Here is a 22,317-nt window from a genome sequence, read left to right as displayed (position 1 = left end):
TGAAGTGTGCATTTTGAATGCTGTAATGCAGTATTTATCAGTTTGCATCAAATCAACACGCGTTCACCAAGCTTCTCTTTCTGTTCATAATCTGCCTTCACGCCTCCAGCTGTGTCTCAAAGGGTATTTTTACATCGCATGGTTTGGTGTTTTGGGTTTGGTGACACCTTGGCATTTCTTATGGAGGTCTAAAGCTGCCATTATATTAAATGTACGACTTAATTAACAAATCAGTACAAATATTTATTTTTTATGCACGGGGCAAATCACGTGTTTTTGTATTTTTAATTATTAAGCAACGTATTTTATTTTTACATTTATTAATGTAATTATTCATTTATTGTGTAATTTTAAATGTATACATTTTTATTGATAGAATGATTTTATTGAACTCAAAGTAACGAATATACTGGCAGCTTTAATCCTCCCTGTGTGTGTGTGTGTGTGTGTGTGTGTGTGTGTGTGTGTGTGTGTGTGTGTGTGTGTGTGTGTGTGTGTGTGTGTGTGTGTGTGTGTGTGTGTGTGTGTGTGTGTGTGTGTGTGTGTGTGTGTGTGTGGTGTGTGTGTGTGTGTGTGTGTGTGTGTGTGTGTGTGTGTGTGTGTGTGTGTGTGTGTGTGTGTGTGTGTGTGTGTGTGTGTGTGTGTGTGTTTTAGGAAGCGTGGCCCGCTGTGGAACCACGAGGACGTTTCTCCAAAGAACCCGAACATAAAGAGCGCCGAGCAGCTGAGTGTGTTTGTGCGGCACGTGGTGACCGTCTTCAAGCACTCGCCCTCAGGTCCGTACTTCCTGTTGATTGTTGTTATCACAAACGGATTCATTAAACCTTCGATTCTGATTGGTCAATTTGGGAAGCCGGCGGTCTGTTATATCTCGATAGCAGAGTGCAGCTTATTAAGGGACTGAGTAGTCATATCAATCCGCAGGAAGAATTCCGGTCAATAAAAAAAATAAAATCTCTGAATTCTGAAAAGGAACAAAAAGGTTTTCTCAGAATCCTCAGAAAATAAAATATGTTCTGAGCAAAAATACAAATTCTGATTTAAATCAGAAATGTTTTTTCCAAAAAATTAAAAAAATTTCTTAAATTGCTGAGAAAAAAAGAAAATTCTGAGATTTTAAGAAAAAAAACTCGAAAAAAATCTGAATTCTGACGTAAAAAAAAAGTTTAATCGCACAATTTTTTTCTTTTAAGAAAAAGTGTTTTCAGAAAAAAGTTGTTACTTTTATTAATAATGTTTAGAAAAGTCAGAATTCTCAATTCTGAGGTTTTCAGATTTTTTAATTTTTTTAATTTCAGAATTCTGACTTTAATCAGAAAAAAATATTCTCATGAAAATATTTCTAATTCGGAGAATTATTAGGAAACAATCTGCATTCTGACTTGACTTTGGAACAATGGTTTCACCTGACGCTAATCTTCTTCTGTCGTTTTTGTATATATTTAATTTTTATGTAATAACTTTTAATTTAGTTTTAATGTTTTTATTTATATATTTTTGGTTTTCATATATTGGGTTATATATTTGGGTTTTAGTTTGATGCACATTTAGTTGTAATTGTTTCATATTTAGTTCCAGTTTATATGTATATTATATATATATTTATAAATATGTGGAGGACAGACGACAGACGGACAGGAAGTAACAAAACAATCATTTTTAAATGAATAAAATCAAGACTCCGGGTTCTTTGAGTTAAAGCCGGGTCTTATTATCCATCACAATCCCCCCGGGTTCAGGTGATGATAGAACTATTAACAAAGCACTTATATACTAATAAAGGACTGGCTTACCTAAAGCCAGTTGAGTAGCACTTGAAATGTTTTGGCTCTATGAAACCTGATGTACTTTATGATTCTGCTTTCTTCAAGGTTGTGTCTTCCTGGTCGAATGTAAGTCGCTTTGGATAAAAGCGTCAGCTAAATGCAATGTAATGTAATATCTCCCCCCCCCCCCCCCCCCTCAGGTTTCCAGCTGGACTCCCTGCTGAGCGAGGTGTCCCTGCAGACCGCTCTCTCCTGCTCCTCCAGACATTACGCAGGACGGTCCTTCCAGATCTTCAGAGCTCTGAAGCAGCCTCTGACTCTGGGCACGCTGTCCGACATCCTGTCCAGACTGGTGGAGACGGTGGGAGACCCTGGAGAGGAGGCGCAGGTCAGGACATAATACCCCTTCTACTTTAATATCCACATACTTTTACTCACTTCTGGAGAGGAGGCGCAGGTCAGGACATAATACCCCTTCTACTTTAATATCCACATACTTTTACTCACTTCTGGAGAGGAGGCGCAGGTCAGGACATAATACCCCTTCTACTTTAATATCCACATACTTTTACTCACTTCTGGAGAGGAGGCGCAGGTCAGGACATAATACCCCTTCTACTTTAATATCCACATACTTTTACTCACTTCTGGAGAGGAGGCGCAGGTCAGGACATAATACCCCTTCTACTTTAATATCCACATACTTTTACTCACTTCTGGAGAGGAGGCGCAGGTCAGGACATAATACCCCTTCTACTTTAATCTCCACATACTTTTACTCACTTCTGGAGAGGAGGCGCAGGTCAGGACATAATACCCCTTCTACTTTAATATCCACATACTTTTACTCACTTCTGGAGAGGAGGCGCCGGTCGGGACATAATACCCCTTCTACTTTAATATCCACATACTTTTACTCACTTCTGGAGAGGAGGCGCAGGTCAGGACATAATACCCCTTCTACTTTAATATCCACATACTTTTACTCACTTCTGGAGAGGAGGCGCAGGTCGGGACATAATACCCCTTCTACTTTAATATCCACATACTTTTACTCACTTCTGGAGAGGAGGCGCAGGTCAGGACATAATACCCCTTCTACTTTAATATCCACATACTTTTACTCACTTCTGGAGAGGAGGCGCAGGTCAGGACATAATACCCCTTCTACTTTAATATCCACATACTTTTACTCACTTCTGGAGAGGAGGCGCAGGTCGGGACATAATCAAACTGACCCCAGGTGTTTTCAAACTGACCCCAGGTGTTTATCAAACTGACCCCAGGTGTTATCAAACTGACCCCAGGTGTTTTCAAACTGACCCCAGGTGTTTTCAAACTGACCCCAGGTGTTATCAAACTGACCCCAGGTGTTATCAAACTGACCCCAGGTGTTATCAAACTGACCCCAGGTGTTATCAAACTGACCCCAGGTGTTATCAAACTGACCCCAGGTGTTTTCAAACTGACCCCAGGTGTTATCAAACTGACCCCAGGTGTTATCAAACTGACCCCAGGTGTTATCAAACTGACCCAGGTGTTATCAAACTGACCCCAGGTGTTATCAAACTGACCCCAGGTGTTATCAAACTGACCCCAGGTGTTATCAAACTGACCCCAGGTGTTATCAAACTGACCCCAGGTGTTATCAAACTGACCCCAGGTGTTATCAAACTGACCCCAGGTGTTATCAAACTGACCCCAGGTGTTATCAAACTGACCCCAGGTGTTATCAAACTGACCCCAGGTGTTTCAAACTGACCCCAGGTGTATCAAACTGACCCCAGGTGTTATCAAACTGACCCCAGGTGTTTTCAAACTGACCCCAGGTGTTATCAAACTGACCCCAGGTGTTATCAAACTGACCCCAGGTGTTATCAAACTGACCCCAGGTGTTATCAAACTGACCCCAGGTGTTATCAAACTGACCCCAGGTGTTTCAAACTGACCCCAGGTGTTATCAACTGACCCCAGGTGTTATCAAACTGACCCCAGGTGTTTTCAAACTGACCCCAGGTGTTATCAAACTGACCCCAGGTGTAATCAAACTGACCCCAGGTGTTATCAAACTGACCCCAGTGTTATCAAACTGACCCCAGGTGTTATCAAACTGACCCCAGGTGTTACAAAACTGACCCCAGGTGTTATCAAACTGACCCCAGGTGTTATCAAACTGACCCCAGGTGTTATCAAACTGACCCCAGGTGTTATCAAACTGACCCCAGGTGTTATCAAACTGACCCCAGGTGTTATCAAACTGACCCCAGGTGTTTTCCTCCTCAGGGCTTCGTCATTGAACTCCTCCTGACTCTGGAGTCGGGCATCGACACGTTGGCCGACACCGTCAAAAACTACGACCTCCTCACCGCCTTAGCTCAGTAAGTCCTGACAACAAACATGGCCTCACTTCAAAATGTCTTTATTCCTGAAGACCTGAAAGGCAAGAGAGGACAAAACTATGCTGTTGATCCATTTCTGACTGTGATTTTCAAACTGTGTTCATGAACTCAGACAGTCAGGGATATCTCTCTGAGTTCATGATTCCAGCTTTGAAAACAGATTTAGAAAAAGTTTGGGCTGTATTTTATAATAAGATAATGTTTGACTTTTTATCCATATTTGAAATCCATATTTTTTAATTTTGTTTTACTTTTTTAAAGATTATTCTTGTTAACCATTTATTTGTATTCTTGAATGATAATGAATCTCCGTCAGGATAACCCTTTTGAGTTTAGTTGTAGTACTCAGCCTGAACACCAGAGGCTGCTGTAACCCAACAGACTGAAAGCATGAAGCAAAGAATAACTAAACGATGTGTTTGGAGTAACTGCAGAAAACAAAACTCACCGAGAAGAAAACAAGAATCATTATTTCTATTTCAATATTACTATTTTTATTTTGTATTGATATATAATTGTTATAATTTTGTAATTTATATATAATATTTTTTCTTTTGATCTGCACTTCAGCCGCTTGTTATTAAAATAAGTTATATATCAAACAAGCACTTTTTAAAAGCTTAACTAGAGATAAAAACTCTTCGGCTCAGGCTTAGACTTTTTTTTTTTATCATACATTTTTTATTGCAACATCATCAATTGACAGGCTTAGAAAATGTATTCTTTGTTGACATTACCCCCAGACCCCTGCATCTGAAACTGCACTAACTTTTATTCACCTATTTTTTCTTTTAATGTTTATTTTATTATCTTTTTAATGATTGTTTTTAAATGCCATTTTCTTAATGTCTTTCATTTGTGTAAAGCACCTTGAATTGCTTTGTGTTGAAAGGTGCTGTATTGATTCCTCTCCTCTCTTCAGGACCTCTGCGGCGCGGGACCACCTGCTGGGTCCCAAGTTTGCGGCCAACAGAAAGAGCACGGGTCAGCTGAACCTGAGCAGCGGGGGTCTCTTCCTGCACAACCGCAGCAACTCTCTCAGAGCGTCGCTGATGGGCGAGAAGAAGGCAGACAGGCGTCGCAGCAACACGTTAGACGTCGCAGATCGCCTCGCTAACAGCCACGGAAACCTCGCTCGCACTCGCAGCTTATCGTGCCTCGGAGGGGGTGGGGGTCCAGGAGGAGACACCCTACCCCCCGTGGACCCCTCCAACCTCATGGCCACCGTGTTCTGGATCGCCGCCTCGCTCCTGGAGTCAGATTATGAGTTTGAGTACCTACTGGCGCTGCGTCTGCTGAACACTCTGCTGGGTCCTCTTCCTCTGGAGCGGGCGGACAGCCGGCAGCGCCTGGAGAACGTTCAGAACAAGCTGAAGTGGTACAGCTTCCCCGGCCTGCTGCAGCTGTTCCTCAAGGGCTTCACCTCCGCCTCCACCCAGGAGCTCACCATCCACCTGCTCAGCAAGCTCATCAGCGTCTCCAGACACACTCTGGTGGACCCGTCGCAGGCGGCAGGTGAGAGGAGCTCTCCGAAGTGGAATATACACCTTTAAATTATGTTTTTCTTGTAGGTTTCACTCTGGTTAGCTTCAGACGTGCTAACTGTGTTCCTGCAGGTTTATCATCAGCTATATTAGCTTCAGACGTGCTAACTGTGTTCCTGCAGGTTTATCATCAGCTATATTAGCTTCAGACGTGCTAACTGTGTTCCTGCAGGTTTATCACCAGCTATATTAGCTTCAGACGTGCTAACTGTGTTCCTGCAGATTTATCATTAGCTATATTAGCTTCAGACGTGCTAACTGTGACTCTCCCTGCAGGTTTCCCTCTGAACATCCTGTGCCTGCTCCCTCACCTGATCCAGCACTTTGACAGCCCGACGGCGTTCTGTAAGGAGACGGCGGATAAGATAGCGAAGGTGTGTGCGGAGGAGAAGTCTCCCACCCTCTCTAACCTGGCCCACATGATGAGCCTCTACAGCACGCACAGCTACTCCAGAGACTGCAGCAACTGGATCAACGTGGTCTGCAGATACCTGCACGATGCCTTCGCTGACATCACCTTGAACCTGGTCACCTACCTGGCTGAGGTACGAGGGACTACCTCTGCATTTTACTGTTATCATCTGGAGAGACATTTCTGCCTGTAGCCAGAGGTGGGAAGTACAAATACTTTGTTACGGTACTTAAGTACATGTTTCTGGTATCAGTACTTTACTCCACGACTTTTTACTTTTCCTTCTCACATGTTGAACTCAAATACCTGTACTTTCTACTTCTCACATGTTGAACACAAATACCTGTACTTTCTACTTCTTACATGTTGAACTCAAATACCTGTACTTTCTACTTCTTACATGTTGAACTCAAATACCTGTACTTTCTACTTCTTACATGTTGAACTCAAATACCTGTACTTTCTACTTCTCACATGTTGAACTCAAATACCTGTACTTTCTACTTCTCACATGTTGAACACAAATACCTGTACTTTCTACTTCTTACATGTTGAACACAAATACCTGTACTTTCTACTTCTCACATGTTGAAACCAAATACCTGTACTTTCTACTTCTTACATGTTGAACTCAAATACCTGTACTTTCTACTTCTTACATGTTGAACTCAAATACCTGTACTTTCTACTTCTTACATGTTGAACCCAAATACCTGTACTTTCTACTTCTTACATGTTGAACTCAAATACCTGTACTTTCTACTTCTTACATGTTGAACCCAAATACCTGTACTTTCTACTTCTTACACTACTACTAATACTTTTGATATCTCTGCCTGTTTTAATATCTAAGCTGATGTTCTCTCTGTTTGTCCCTCAGCTGTTGGAGAAGGGACTTCCCAGCATGCAGCAGTCCTTGTTGCAGATCATCCACAGTCTGCTAAGTCACGTCGACCTATCGGCGGCGCCCGTCAAACAGTTCAACCTGGAGATCATGAAGATCATCGGGAAATACGTCCAGGTGAGAAGCAGAGACATGTATTAGCGCCACGTATGTTCTTCACTATTGTAGGTTAGAAAACAATCTTTAAAGAAATGACCTTGGGTGGTAAGATCATGTTTACACATATCATTAAACTCCTAAATCAGGAAGAAATAAAACAGACATCCTGAGGTAATGGTGGGGTACATTTACTAGAAATAACGTACACTTTTATCATTCAATCTCATATTATTCAAGATAACCAAATATAAAAAGTTCAGAGAAATGTCTAAAATATTCTGAGACCAGTAAGTCTGAGTAAGTTGTACCTTTACCCCGCAAAACTTCCAAAACAAACGTTCAAATTACATGTTGACATCTGAGATTTTGAGTTAAACATTTGCACAGATGTTCCTTCAATTGTCCGTAGTACTCCCTCGTATCTAATATACAAAGTAAAGTCATTTTCCTACAAGTCCATATGAATACATGGGGTTTACTAGATAAATATAGCATGAGGGCGCTGACGTCAACATTATGGCCCCGCCCACTTTCAGGTGGAAATACCGCATTAAAGAAAATAATATTGTCTTAAAGCTGCGGAGTCGTATATCGCTCCTCAAACTACAAATACATCCAGAGGTTTCTTTACTTCCTCTACGGAAAGAAGAGACTCAGAAATCTCAGTGTCAGACCCACCGGACATCCATCCCATAATTATTCTCAGTGAAAACAAAGCTGTCTGACGCTCTGTTTGATACTCATAGTAAAACATATAAGAAATATCAAAAAATAAATCTAAAATGTTTAATCTGAACATCATTTAAAAATAAACATTTAATTTTAAATCCCCCAAAAAATAAATAAAAGGAAAAAAATGTAATCTAAAGAAATGTAATCACATTTTTTTTAAAACTTTTTTGATACTCAGATTTATGGAGTAAAAATTATCCAATTATTAAAAAAATATATATATAAATCTAAAATGTTTAATGTTTAATAAAATCGAAAGAAAATGTAAATCCCCCCAAAAAAATAAATAATCGAAAGAAATTTAAAATCTAAATAAATTAAAAAACAAAAGCTGTCTCTGCCGGCTTCTTAGTAATTATACAGTTTTTTAGGAACAGAAATATATTAAAAAGAAATCTAAAGAAATCCATATCTCAAAAAGTGTAAGTCTAAAAAAAATCTAAATCTAACAGAAAGAATTACGATTTTTATACAGTTTCTGAGGAACAGAAATCTTGCTTTCTGGAATCACTTTAATATTTTACTGGGACAATCTGCATTTTGGTTTGAGGGCGCACCGTTACCCTGAGTCTGTCTCACTACTCATCACATTATTATCGGCCAGTAGCAGCTCCATGATCTCCTCTATCTCCCCCCTGTGGGGCGGGTCACTGCGTGCAGCTCCATGATCTCCCCTATCTCCCCCCTGTGGGGCGGGTCACTGCGTGCAGCTCCATGATCTCCTCTATCTCCCCCCTGTGGGGCGGGTCACTGCGTGCAGCTCCATGATCTCCCCTTATCTCCCCCTGTGGGGCGGGTCACTGCGTGCAGCTCCATGATCTCCTCTATCTCCCCCCTGTGGGGCGGGTCACTGCGTGCAGCTCCATGATCTCCTCTATCTCCCCCTGTGGGGCGGGTCACTGCGTGCATCCTTTAACCCCCCCTCACTTTAAACTAGGCTGAGCATGCGGGACATGTTAGGAGAGCACAGAGAGATTCTGAGGGGAGTATCTGCATTAATCCTTAAAAACACACTTTTTAAATTTACTTTTTTATTTATTGACTGACGTACCCTGTCTCCTCTGACTTACCCCCGTCTCCTCTGACGTACCCCGTCTCCTCTGACGTACCCCCGTCTCCTCTGACGTACCCCCCGTCTCCTCTGACGTACCCCGTCTCCTCTGACGTACCCCCGTCTCCTCTGACGTACCCCCGTCTCCTCTGACGTACCCCCGTCTCCTCTGACGTACCCCGTCTCCTCTGACGTACCCCGTCTCCTCTGACGTACCCCGTCTCCTCTGACGTACCCCGTCTCCTCTGACGTACCCCCGTCTCCTCTGACGTACCCCGTCTCCTCTGACGTACCCCCGTCTCCTCTGACGTACCCGCCCACCCCGTCTCCTCTGACATACCCCCGTCTCCTCTGACATACCCCCGTCTCCTCTGACGTACCCCGTCTCCTCTGACGTACCCCCGTCTCCTCTGACGTACCCCGTCTCCTCTGACGTACCCCCGTCTCCCCCCCCCGTCTCCTCTGACGTACCCCCGTCTCCTCTGACGTACCCCCGTCTCCTCTGACGTACCCCCGTCTCCTCTGACGTACCCCGTCTCCTCTGACGTACCCTGTCTCCTCTAACGTACGCTCATAGCAAAACAAATATTTTCCCCGTAAAATGTTAAAGTGATGCCAGAAAACAATATTTCTGTTCGTCACATATTTGGGATTTCAATTTTTTTTCTCCTCACTGTTAACCTCTGACCCCTCACTGTGTCTACTCACTGTGTCCCCTCTGACCCCTCACTGTGTCCCCGCTGACCCCTCACTGTGTCTCCTCACTGTGTCTCCTCTGACCCCTCACTGTGTCTCCTCACTGTTGACCTCTGACCCCTCACTGTTGACCTCTGACCCCTCACTGTGTCCCCTCTGACCTCTCACTGTGTCCCCTCTGACCCCTCACTGTGTCTCCTCTGACCCCTCTCTGTTAACCTCTGACCTCTCTCTCTCTCCCCTCAGAGTCCCCACTGGAAGGAGGCTCAGAACATCCTGAAGCTGGTGGTCTCTCGCTCGGCCAGCCTTGTGGTTCCTGACGATGTTCAGCGCTCCTACAGCTCAGAGTCCTGCGGCTCTCCAGAGATCGCCTTCACTCGCATCTTCAACAACGCCTCCAAAGAGCTGCCGGGGAAAACGCTCGACTTCCACTTCGACATCTCCGAGGTGCTGCAGCGTTTCCTGTTGCTTCTGTTCTTTATTAGGATCCCGTCGCAGCAACTTCAAATCAGCTGCCGTCTAGACCAGCGGTTCCCAACCTTTTTCAACTCGGGCCCACTTAAGAATCTAAAAAGGTTTTCGCACCGCACATTCAACCATAAACAATATGGAGGCTTAATAAAGTTCTGATTGGTCGATTCAGAACATGTGACACGTTGTTGATCCAGTAGAACAGACCGTTGCTAAGGACTGTAATGACCGTTGCTAAGGACTGTAATGACCGTTAGTAAGGACTGTAATGACCGTTAGTAAGGACTGTAATGACCATTGCTAAGGACTGTAATGACCGTTGCTAAGGACTGTAATGACCGTTGCTAAGGACTGTAATGACCATTGTTAAGGACTGTAATGACCATTGTTAAGGACTGTAATGACCATTGCTAAGGACTGTAATGACCGTTGCTAAGGACTGTAATGACCATTGCTAAGGACTGTAATGGCCGTTGCTAAGGACTGTAATGACCATTGCTAAGGACTGTAATGACCGTTGCTAAGGACTGTAATGACCGTTAGTAAGGACTGTAATGACCGTTGCTAAGGACTGTAATGACCGTTGCTAAGGAGGATCAAGAAAGAGAAAGGAAAAGATATTAATAATGAAATGTTTCCACACAAATCATAATGTTTTGTAAATTATTTGGCGGCCCACTTGCAATGCGTTCACAGGTTGGGAACCGCTGGTATAGAGAACATGATGAGTTGCAATGAAACACAATATCGATATAAAGTCTTTTTACATCTTTTATTGTATTGCTTCAAAGCGTGACGACTCCTTCTGAGTGCTCTGAGTGTGACCTCCCTTCTGTCTGTCACCTCCCTTCCTTCTGTCTGTCACCTCCCTTCCTTCTGTCTGTCACCTCCCTTCCTTCTGTCTGTCACCTCCCTCCCTTCTGTCTGTCACCTCCCTTCTGTCTGTCACCTCCCTCCCTTCTGTCTGTCACCTCCCTCCCTTCTGTCTGTCACCTCCCTTCTGTCTGTCACCTCCCTCCCTTCTGTCTGTCACCTCCCTTCTGTCTGTCACCTCCCTCCCTTCTGTCTGTCACCTCCCTCCCTTCAGTCTGTCACCTCCCTCCCTTCTGTCTGTCACCTCCCTTCTGTCTGTCACCCTCCCTCCCTTCTGTCTGTCACCTCCCTTCTGTCTGTCACCTCCCTCCCTTCTGTCTGTCACCTCCCTTCTGTCTGTCACCCTCCCTTCTATTGCATGTCTAACTGATTATCTCCCTCGTGTTTAGACACCGATCATCGGGCATAAGTACGGAGACCAGCGCTCTGCGGCCGGGAGGAACGGGAAGCCTCAGGTGATCGCTGTGACCAGAAGCACCTCGTCCACCTCCTCGGGGTCCAACTCCAACGGGCTGGTGCCGGTCAGCTGGAAGAGGCCCCAGCTGTCCCAGGTACACACACACACACACACACACACACACACACACACACACACACACACACACAGGGTGACAGATATTAGGGCATCATTGTAAATACTTAAAGCCATCTTTCAAAATTCTTAAAATGCAAACACGTGGGAAAAGGGATTTGATGATTTCTTCTTTTTGTTTTGCAATTTAATAATGATCTATTAAATAAGAAAATGTCGCTGACACTGTGTAGCATGTTCCTGCTGTGTGAAGCTGTGTTTAAAGACAGTCTCATGGTGTTTGTGTTGCAGAGGAGGACCAGAGAGCGGCTGATGAACGTCTTGTCTCTGTGTGGACCCGAGTCCGGCATCCCCAAAAACCCCTCCGTAAGACCCTCCTCTTCTTCCTCCTTCTCTAAACACAGTCTCTCTGAAATCACTGCAGGTGTTTATATCTGTTAGAGAACTCTCACTGTTCCCCGGCTTGAGCTTCAACCTCAGGATCCATGTATCCGTGATCCTCTCCAGAATGGAAGCAGTCATCACATACAGAGCATCAACTAGTTCCTGAACAGTGTCCTTCACATGCTGATATCCAAGAGAGGGAGTTACACAGTCACAAGATGGAGGGATAGAAAGCAGTATTCAATGTTCAAATCAATAGGCACGCAATGAATCTAAATAATAATGATCACGCATCAAACACACATTCAGACTAAAGGAACCAGGTGTTTGGAAAATGAGAGAAGTAGAAAGTACAAGTATTTGAGTTCAACATGTAAGAAGTAGAAAGTACAGGTATTTGAGTTCAACATGTAAGAAGTAGAAAGTACAGGTATTTGAGTTCAACATGTGAGAAGTAGAAAGTACAGGTATTTGTGTTCAACATGTAAGAAGTAGAAAGTACAGGTATTTGTGTTCAACATGTGAGAAGTAGAAAGTACAGGTATTTGTGTTCAACATGTGAGAAGTAGAAAGTACAGGTATTTGAGTTCAACATGTAAGAAGTAGAAAGTACAGGTATTTGAGTTCAACATGTGAGAAGTAGAAAGTACAGGTATTTGGGTTCAACATGTGAGAAGTAGAAAGTACAGGTATTTGAGTTCAACATGTGAGAAGTAGAAAGTACAGGTATTTGAGTTCAACATGTAAGAAGTAGAAAGTACAGGTATTTGGGTTCAACATGTGAGAAGTAGAAAGTACAGGTATTTGAGTTCAACATGTGAGAAGTAGAAAGTACAGGTATTTGAGTTCAACATGTGAGAAGTAGAAAGTACAGGTATTTGAGTTCAACATGTAAGAAGTAGAAAGTACAGGTATTTGGGTTCAACATGTGAGAAGTAGAAAGTACAGGTATTTGAGTTCAACATGTGAGAAGTAGAAAGTACAGGTATTTGAGTTCAACATGTAAGAAGTAGAAAAGTACAGGTATTTGAGTTCAACATGTGAGAAGTAGAAAGTAACAGGTATTTGAGTTCAACATGTGAGAAGTAGAAAGTACAGGTATTTGAGTTCAACATGTAAGAAGTAGAAAGTACAGGTATTTGAGTTTCAACATGTGAGAAGTAGAAAGTACAGGTATTTGAGTTCAACATGTGAGAAGTAGAAAGTACAGGTATTTGGGTTCAACATGTAAGAAGTAGAAAGTACAGGTATTTGAGTTCAACATGTAAGAAGTAGAAAGTACAGGTATTTGTGTTCAACATGTAAGAAGTAGAAAGTACAGGTATTTGTGTTCAACATGTAAGAAGTAGAAAGTACAGGTATTTGGGTTCAACATGTAAGAAGTAGAAAGTACAGGTATTTGGGGTTCAACATGTGAGAAGTAGAAAGTACAGGTATTTGTGTTCAACATGTAAGAAGTAGAAAGTACAGGTATTTGAGTTCAACATGTAAGAAGTAGAAAGTACAGGTATTTGTGTTCAACATGTAAGAAGTAGAAAGTACAGGTATTTGTGTTCAACATGTAAGAAGTAGAAAGTACAGGTATTTTGTGTTCAACATGTAAGAAGTAGAAAGTACAGGTATTTGTGTTCAACATGTGAGAAGTAGAAAGTACAGGTATTTGAGTTCAACATGTAAGAAGTAGAAAGTACAGGTATTTGTGTTCAACATGTAAGAAGTAGAAAGTACAGGTATTTGGGTTCAACATGTAAGAAGTAGAAAGTACAGGTATTTGTGTTCAACATGTAAGAAGTAGAAAGTACAGGTATTTGAGTTCACATGTGAGAAGTAGAAAGTACAGGTATTTGGGTTCAACATGTAAGAAGTAGAAAGTACAGGTATTTGTGTTCAACATGTAAGAAGTAGAAAGTACAGGTATTTGGGTTCAACATGTAAGAAGTAGAAAGTACAGTTATTTGGGTTCAACATGTAAGAAGTAGAAAGTACAGGTATTTGTGTTCAACATGTGAGAAGTAGAAAGTACAGGTATTTGAGTTCAACATGTAAGAAGTAGAAAGTACAGGTATTTGGGTTCAACATGTAAGAAGTAGAAAGTACAGGTATTTGAGTTCAACATGTGAGAAGTAGAAAGTACAGGTATTTGTGTTCAACATGTAAGAAGTAGAAAGTACAGGTATTTGGGTTCAACATGTAAGAAGTAGAAAGTACAGGTATTTGTGTTCAACATGTAAGAAGTAGAAAGTACAGGTATTTGTGTTCAACATGTAAGAAGTAGAAAGTACAGGTATTTGAGTTCAACATGTAAGAAGTAGAAAGTACAGCTATTTGGGTTCAACATGTAAGAAGTAGAAAGTACAGGTATTTGAGTTCAACATGTGAGAAGTAGAAAGTACAGGTATTTGTGTTCAACATGTAAGAAGTAGAAAGTACAGGTATTTGTGTTCAACATGTGAGAAGTAGAAAGTACAGGTATTTGAGTTCAACATGTAAGAAGTAGAAAGTACAGGTATTTGAGTTCAACATGAGAGAAGTAGAAAGTACAGGTATTTGTGTTCAACATGTAAGAAGTAGAAAGTACAGGTATTTGTGTCAACATGTAAGAAGTAGAAAGTACAGGTATTTGTGTTCAACATGTAAGAAGTAGAAAGTACAGGTATTTGTGTTCAACATGTAAGAAGTAGAAAGTACAGGTATTTGGGTTCAACATGTAAGAAGTAGAAAAGTACAGGTATTTGGGTTCAACATGTGAGAAGTAGAAAGTACAGGTATTTGTGTTCAACATGTAGAAGTAGAAAGTACAGGTATTTGAGTTCAACATGTAAGAAGTAGAAAGTACAGGTATTTGTGTTCAACATGTAAGAAGTAGAAAGTACAGGTATTTGTGTTCAACATGTAAGAAGTAGAAAGTACAGGTATTTGTGTTCAACATGTAAGAAGTAGAAAGTACAGGTATTTGAGTTCAACATGTGAGAAGTAGAAAGTACAGGTATTTGAGTTCAACATGTAAGAAGTAGAAAGTACAGGTATTTGTGTTCAACATGTAAGAAGTAGAAAGTACAGGTATTTGGGTTCAACATGTAAGAAGTAGAAAGTACAGGTATTTGTGTTCAACATGTAAGAAGTAGAAAGTACAGGTATTTGAGTTCAACATGTGAGAAGTAGAAAGTACAGGTATTTGGGTTCAACATGTAAGAAGTAGAAAGTACAGGTATTTGTGTTCAACATGTAAGAAGTAGAAAGTACAGGTATTTGGGTTCAACATGTAAGAAGTAGAAAGTACAGTTATTTGGGTTCAACATGTAAGAAGTAGAAAGTACAGGTATTGTGTTCAACATGTAAGAAGTAGAAAGTACAGGTATTTGGGTTCAACATGTAAGAAGTAGAAAGTACAGGTATTTGTGTTCAACATGTAAGAAGTAGAAAGTACAGGTATTTGTGTTCAACATGTAAGAAGTAGAAAGTACAGCTATTTGGGTTCAAACATGTAGAAGTAGAAAGTACAGGTATTTGAGTTCAACATGTGAGAAGTAGAAAGTACAGGTATTTGAGTTCAACATGTGAGAAGTAGAAAGTACAGGTATTTGTGTTCAACATGTAAGAAGTAGAAAGTACAGGTATTTGTGTTCAACATGTGAGAAGTAGAAAGTACAGGTATTTGAGTTCAACATGTAAGAAGTAGAAAGTACAGGTATTTGAGTTCAACATGAGAGAAGTAGAAAGTACAGGTATTTGGGTTCAACATGTAAGAAGTAGAAAGTACAGGTATTTGAGTTCAACATGTAAGAAGTAGAAAGTACAGGTATTTGAGTTCAACATGAGAGAAGTAGAAAAGTACAGGTATTTGGGTTTCAACATGTAGGAAGTAGAAAGTACAGGTATTTGAGTTCAACATGTAAGAAGTAGAAAGTACAGGTATTTGTGTTCAACATGTAAGAAGTAGAAAGTACAGGTATTTGGGTCAACATGTTAGGAAGTAAGAAAGTACAGGTATTTGAGTTCAACATGTAAGAAGTAGAAAGTACAGGTATTTGTGTTCAACATGTAGAAGTAGAAAGTACAGGTATTTGAGTTCAACATGTAAGAAGTAGAAAGTACAGGTATTTGAGTTCAACATGTAAGAAGTAGAAAGTACAGGTATTTGTGTTCAACATGTGAGAAGTAGAAAGTACAGGTATTTGAGTTCAACATGTAAGAAGTAGAAAGTACAGGTATTTGGGTTCAACATGTAAGAAGTAGAAAGTACAGGTATTTGAGTTCAACATGTAAGAAGTAGAAAGTACAGGTATTTGTGTTCAACATGTAAGAAGTAGAAAGTACAGGTATTTGAGTTCAACATGTAAGAAGTAGAAAGTACAGGTATTTGGGTTCAACATGTAAGAAGTAGAAAGTACAGGTATTTGAGTTCAACATGTAAGAAGTAGAAAGTACAGGTATTTGGTTCAACATGTAAGAAGTAGAAAGTACAGGTATTTGGGTTCAACATGTAAGAAGTAGAAAGTACAGGTATTTGAGTTCACATGTAAGAAGTAGAAAGTACAGGTATTTGTGTTCAACATGTAAGAAGTAGAAAGTACAGGTATTTGAGTTCAACATGTAGAAGTAGAAAGTACAGGTATTTGAGTTCAACATGTAAGAAGTAGAAAGTACAGGTATTTGTGTTCAACATGTAAGAAGTAGAAAGTACAGGTATTTGGGTTCAACATGTAAGAAGTAGAAAGTACAGGTATTTGTGTTCAACATGTAAGAAGTAGAAAGTACAGGTATTTGAGTTCAACATGTGAGAAGTAGAAAGTACAGGTATTTGGGGTTCAACATGTAAGAAGTAGAAAGTACAGGTATTTGTGTTCAACATGTAAGAAGTAGAAAGTACAGGTATTTGGGTTCAACATGTAAGAAGTAGAAAGTACAGGTATTTGTGTTCAACATGTAAGAAGTAGAAAGTACAGGTATTTGGGTTCAACATGTAAGAAGTAGAAAGTACAGGTATTTGGGTTCAACATGTAAGAAGTAGAAAGTACAGGTATTTGGGTTCAACATGTGAGAAGTAGAAAGTACAGGTATTTGTGTTCAACATGTAAGAAGTAGAAAGTACAGGTATTTGAGTTCAACATGTAAGAAGTAGAAAGTACAGGTATTTGAGTTCAACATGTGAGAAGTAGAAAGTACAGGTATTTGTGTTGAACATGTAAGAAGTAGAAAGTACAGGTATTTGAGTTCAACATGTGAGAAGTAGAAAGTACAGGTATTTGTGTTCAACATGTAAGAAGTAGAAAGTACAGGTATTTGTGTTCACATGTAAGAAGTAGAAAGTACAGGTATTTGTGTTCAACATGTAAGAAGTAGAAAGTACAGGTATTTGTGTTCAACATGTAAGAAGTAGAAAGTACAGGTATTTGGGTTCAACATGTAAGAAGTAGAAAGTACAGGTATTTGAGTTCAACATGTGAGAAGTAGAAAGTACAGGTATTTGTGTTCAACATGTAAGAAGTAGAAAGTACAGGTATTTGTGTTCAACATGTAAGAAGTAGAAAGTACAGGTATTTGAGTTCAACATGTGAGAAGTAGAAAGTACAGGTATTTGTGTTCAACATGTAAGAAGTAGAAAGTACAGGTATTTGTGTTCAACATGTAAGAAGTAGAAAGTACAGGTATTTGGGTTCAACATGTAAGAAGTAGAAAGTACAGGTATTTGAGTTCAACATGTAAGAAGTAGAAAGTACAGGTATTTGAGTTCAACATGTGAGAAGTAGAAAGTACAGGTATTTGTGTTCAACATGTGAGAAGTAGAAAGTACAGGTATTTGTGTTCAACATGTGAGAAGTAGAAAGTACAGGTATTTGTGTTCAACATGAGAGAAGTAGAAAGTACAGGTATTTGAGTTCAACATGTAAGAAGTAGAAAGTACAGGTATTTGAGTTCAACATGTAAGAAGTAGAAAGTACAGGTATTTGAGTTCAACATGTGAGAAGTAGAAAGTACAGGTATTTGTGTTCAACATGTAAGAAGTAGAAAGTACAGGTATTTGGGTTCAACATGTAAGAAGTAGAAAGTACAGGTATTTGGGTTCAACATGTAGGAAGTAGAAAGTACAGGTATTTGAGTTCAACATGTAAGAAGTAGAAAGTACAGGTATTTGGGTTCAACATGTAGGAAGTAGAAAGTACAGGTATTTGAGTTCAACATGTAAGAAGTAGAAAGTACAGGTATTTGGGTTCAACATGTAGGAAGTAGAAAGTACAGGTATTTGAGTTCAACATGTAAGAAGTAGAAAGTACAGGTATTTGTGTTCAACATGTAAGAAGTAGAAAGTACAGGTATTTGAGTTCAACATGTAAGAAGTAGAAAGTACAGGTATTTGAGTTCAACATGAGAGAAGTAGAAAGTACAGGTATTTGGGTTCAACATGTAGGAAGTAGAAAGTACAGGTATTTGAGTTCAACATGTAAGAAGTAGAAAGTACAGGTATTTGTGTTCAACATGTAAGAAGTAGAAAGTACAGGTATTTGAGTTCAACATGTAAGAAGTAGAAAGTACAGGTATTTGAGTTCAACATGTAAGAAGTAGAAAGTACAGGTATTTGTGTTCAACATGTGAGAAGTAGAAAGTACAGGTATTTGAGTTCAACATGTAAGAAGTAGAAAGTACAGGTATTTGGGTTCAACATGTAAGAAGTAGAAAGTACAGGTATTTGAGTTCAACATGTAAGAGTAGAAAGTACAGGTATTTGTGTTCAACATGTAAGAAGTAGAAAGTACAGGTATTTGGGTTCAACATGTAAGAAGTAGAAAGTACAGGTATTTGAGTTCAACATGTAAGAAGTAGAAAGTACAGGTATTTGGGTTCAACATGTAAGAAGTAGAAAGTACAGGTATTTGGGTTCAACATGTAAGAAGTAGAAGTACAGGTATTTGGGTTCAACATGTAAGAAGTAGAAAGTACAGTATTTTGTGTTCAACATGTAAGAAGTAGAAAGTACAGGTATTTGAGTTCAACATGTGAGAAGTAGAAAGTACAGGTATTGAGTTCAACATGTGAGAAGTAGAAAGTACAGGTATTTGAGTTCAACATGTGAGAAGTAGAAAGTACAGGTATTTGTGTTCAACATGTAAGAAGTAGAAAGTACAGGTATTTGGGTTCAACATGTAAGAAGTAGAAAAGTACAGGTATTTGTGTTCAACATGGAAGAAGTAGAAAGTACAGGTATGTGGGTTCAACATGTAGAAAGTAGAAAGTACAGGTATTTGGGTTCAACATGTAAGAAGTAGAAAGTACAGGTATTTGAGTTCAACATGTAAGAAGTAGAAAGTACAGGTATTTGAGTTCAACATGTAAGAAGTAGAAAGTCGTCAGAAAAATAAGTAGTGGAGTAAAGTACTGATACCAGAAACATGTACTTAAGTACAGTAACAAAGTATTTGTACTCCACTACTTCCCACCTCTGAATGCAGTTGGGCTTTGTTATCATGTGTACTCTGATATTGAAGGAGTGTTTTCCCAACTATCTCCCCGATGTGCAGGTGGTGTTCTCCTCCAGCGAGGACCTGGACTCGGCGGAGCAGCAGACCAGCCTGATCCCCACGGTGGAGGAGGTGGTGCGGGAGGAGGACCTGATGGGGGAGGACGGCAGCGAGCAGCAGTTCGGGGTCTTCAAGGACTTCGACTTCCTGGATGTGGAGCTGGAGGACGCCGAGGTGAGAGAGGAAGCTGAACGCTGGGTTTACTCCAGAAGTTCGGGGTGTAAATATTTAAACATTAAGGAAATCTATGGACTAACATCTCCTCTGGGTGCGACAATATCCCAGAGACACGTTTAGCATTCGTGCGTTAATGTTTCAGAACTGTGGTTTCGTGGAACCCTATTGTTCAAGCACTGCCACAACTTTGATGTAATTGTTTATATATTGTATTTCAAGGCAGGGGGATAACTTCACTTCTTCCTTAATGGCGTCGATTTAGTTTGTATCGTTGTGAGTCAGGATTGCTGCACAGATGTTTTGATCAACAAGTGAAGTACTCTATCGTTCAGCTCCAGATACCAGCGACTAAATGTGTGTTAATGATAAACTGAGGCATAACATTTGTTAAATTGCACTTATCTTTCTTAAGAAACGTCAAGTTGTTCACAATGTTTTGTAAAAAGAAAGATAATTATGTGTGAACACTTTCAGAAAGTACTATTTTGCTCTGAAACAAAGGGGAGAATTTGGAGTTGTCGTTATTTATAGATTATTATGCTCTGATGGTATTGATCCAACGCACTGAACTAAAATGAGTTTGAATATCGGCGTATGAGCAACAGACCCCTGAAAGCTTATATATTCAGCCAAGAACAAGGCGTGTTTTTGTGAGTCAAGTAATCGCATAGGAAAGAAAGCAACTCGTTTGCAACCCGATCTCTGCTCCTCTCTCTGAAGCACTTTGACTGTTCTTCACTAACCGAGTGTTCTGTATCGCTGTGTGTTCAGCTTCTCTAACGTCTGTGTGTAACTGTCTTCAGTCCACTAACCCGTCTTCCTGTATTCCTTCTCTTGTTCTCTTGTTCTGCCTCAAGGAGCTGCAGGTAAGTCTGAGGGCTACAAACTCTCTGCAGACCCCCCCCAAATGCTGTCTGTGTGTTTTCACCTCATAGTCCTGTAGTGACCCCTGGTTTAAATGCTGTTGGAGATGCACCAACAACCAATTTAAACTTATCTTGAGACATTTTATTTACAGCTTTGACAAACATTTAGTAACTTTTCTTTCATGCAAAATGTAAATGAAATGAGTCTATAATAAACAATTTGATCAAATGTTACTTTAACCAAATGTTTCCTCACCTCTCGCTGAAGACTCTACGCACGGTTCTGTGTGCGATGTTAAACCATCGTGCAGGACGTGTGAATGGTGCGGTGCATCTCGAACTCCTGTGGTTGTGAATCCTTTTCTTTTGTAGTTTTAAAACCTTTACCATCCCAACATGTGTTCTGTCTCTCAATCTGCATCCGTGTGTCTATACGGTGTGGCCAAATGCCTCCTGATGACTGGCTGCTGATCCTAAATCCTGTTTCAGCTCCGTAGCGGTCCTTTGAACCTAACAAACTAAATGTGTTATATTCCACATAACTAGTGTCACAGATACAAGACAGCAGGACAAATGTCAGTGCTCCCAGTTCACGACATGTTTACTAAAAGGTGTATCTGAGAGGAGACGCAGCAGATGTTTCATGTTCAAGGGTTCAAGGCTTTCATCATCATGTGTTCGAAGCTGCAGTGTAGATATATCAATGACAACCTGAGGGCACAGGCTCCTCCATCAGAGCAATGTAAGGGAAGCTTCTGCAGCAATGGAGAGTCAGGACTCAGAGAGACACGAGGAGAGTTGGAGCTTTGATGTCAAACAATGATAGTTTATTACAAGTCAACGGCCGGAGAATTCACATCACAAGTCACAGCAGCAAAAGGTTCTGACTGCACGGGTGGGTTGCCATGTCAATTCTGCCCAGCCTATCTCTGGATAGACCTTTTAACTAGTTTACAGAGAGTTAATGAGCATATTGGGGGAGGCGTAAACATCTGTGGAGCTACAGGAGATATCCCCCACCTAGAAATACTCAATCACTTATCAGTGGTGTTTAGAAGCCAGCGTTCTCACAGTCGTAAACCCCCCCATCAGGCCATAACACTGACACTGAAGTGCTGGAGCACATTCCTTAAAGGAGATAACAGAATATTGGTTGGTTATTAACGTCAACAGGCAATACGGTTAAATATCTAGGAGTAAAAACAACATTATTCCCTCACAAGCAACACATTACAAAAAGGACAAAATACAACTAAAATAGTGCAAAATGAAACGGAGTAGGACAGTATGGACATGTTGCATTACTAGTCAAAAGAAGCCCCCGTCCAACAAGAAGACACCACTGTAAAAGCGGAGTGCTCCCAGTTTACAACATGTTCACTAGATTCAAGGCTTTGTTGTCATGCGTCCAGCAGCTACAGTTTAGATACGTCAAGGAAAGTCTGAGGCTCCTCCAACAGAGCAACACAATAACAAGTAAACACAAACAATCGGCGTTGAGTCACAGCAGTGGATTAAATGTCGTGTTCTCGTTGTGTTCACCGTCTGCTGCTCTGTGTTCTCTGAACGGTGTCTCACTGCTGCTGTCTTCCTGCAGGGGGAGTGCATGGACAACTTCAACTGGGGGGTGCGGCGCCGCTCCCTGGAGAGCATGGACAAAGGGGGGGGGGACACGCCGTCGCTGCAGGAGTGCCAGTTCGCCGGCAGCACGCCCAGCCTCAACCTCACCAACCACGAGGACACGGACGAGTCTTCAGAGGAGGAGGTACTGAGCCATAGACACGTCCTCGTAAGTCCTCCTGTAGCAGGGAACCACCCACCCCCCACCCACCTGCTGCTCAGACGCTGGCATGGGGAGATAGGGTGAGAGTGAGGGAGAGAGTTTGAGCGTGTG

General features: G+C 41.0%; 1 protein-coding gene across 1 annotated transcript in view; it reads left to right on the top strand.

The window, feature by feature from the left end:
• LOC117554609 (protein furry homolog-like) overlaps nt 1–22,310 on the top strand; it is a gene marked incomplete at its 5' end in the record, with an annotated part of 31,157 nt that extends 8,847 nt beyond the window's left edge. Inside the window, 11 exon segments of the mRNA XM_034229057.1 lie at nt 655–776; nt 1,967–2,154; nt 4,050–4,144; nt 5,088–5,680; nt 5,986–6,254; nt 7,002–7,142; nt 9,850–10,050; nt 11,337–11,498; nt 11,771–11,845; nt 19,381–19,554; nt 22,021–22,310. Coding sequence (XP_034084948.1) covers nt 655–776; nt 1,967–2,154; nt 4,050–4,144; nt 5,088–5,680; nt 5,986–6,254; nt 7,002–7,142; nt 9,850–10,050; nt 11,337–11,498; nt 11,771–11,845; nt 19,381–19,554; nt 22,021–22,290 — 2,290 coding nt within the window.
• Nucleotides 22,311–22,317: the final 7 nt, after the last annotated feature.

Source organism: Gymnodraco acuticeps, unplaced genomic scaffold, assembly GCF_902827175.1.
Source record: "Gymnodraco acuticeps unplaced genomic scaffold, fGymAcu1.1, whole genome shotgun sequence".
Taxonomy (NCBI): domain Eukaryota; kingdom Metazoa; phylum Chordata; class Actinopteri; order Perciformes; family Bathydraconidae; genus Gymnodraco; species Gymnodraco acuticeps.
The sequence above is the reverse complement of the archived record's forward strand: the minus strand, read 5'-3'. Positions and strand labels throughout refer to the sequence as shown.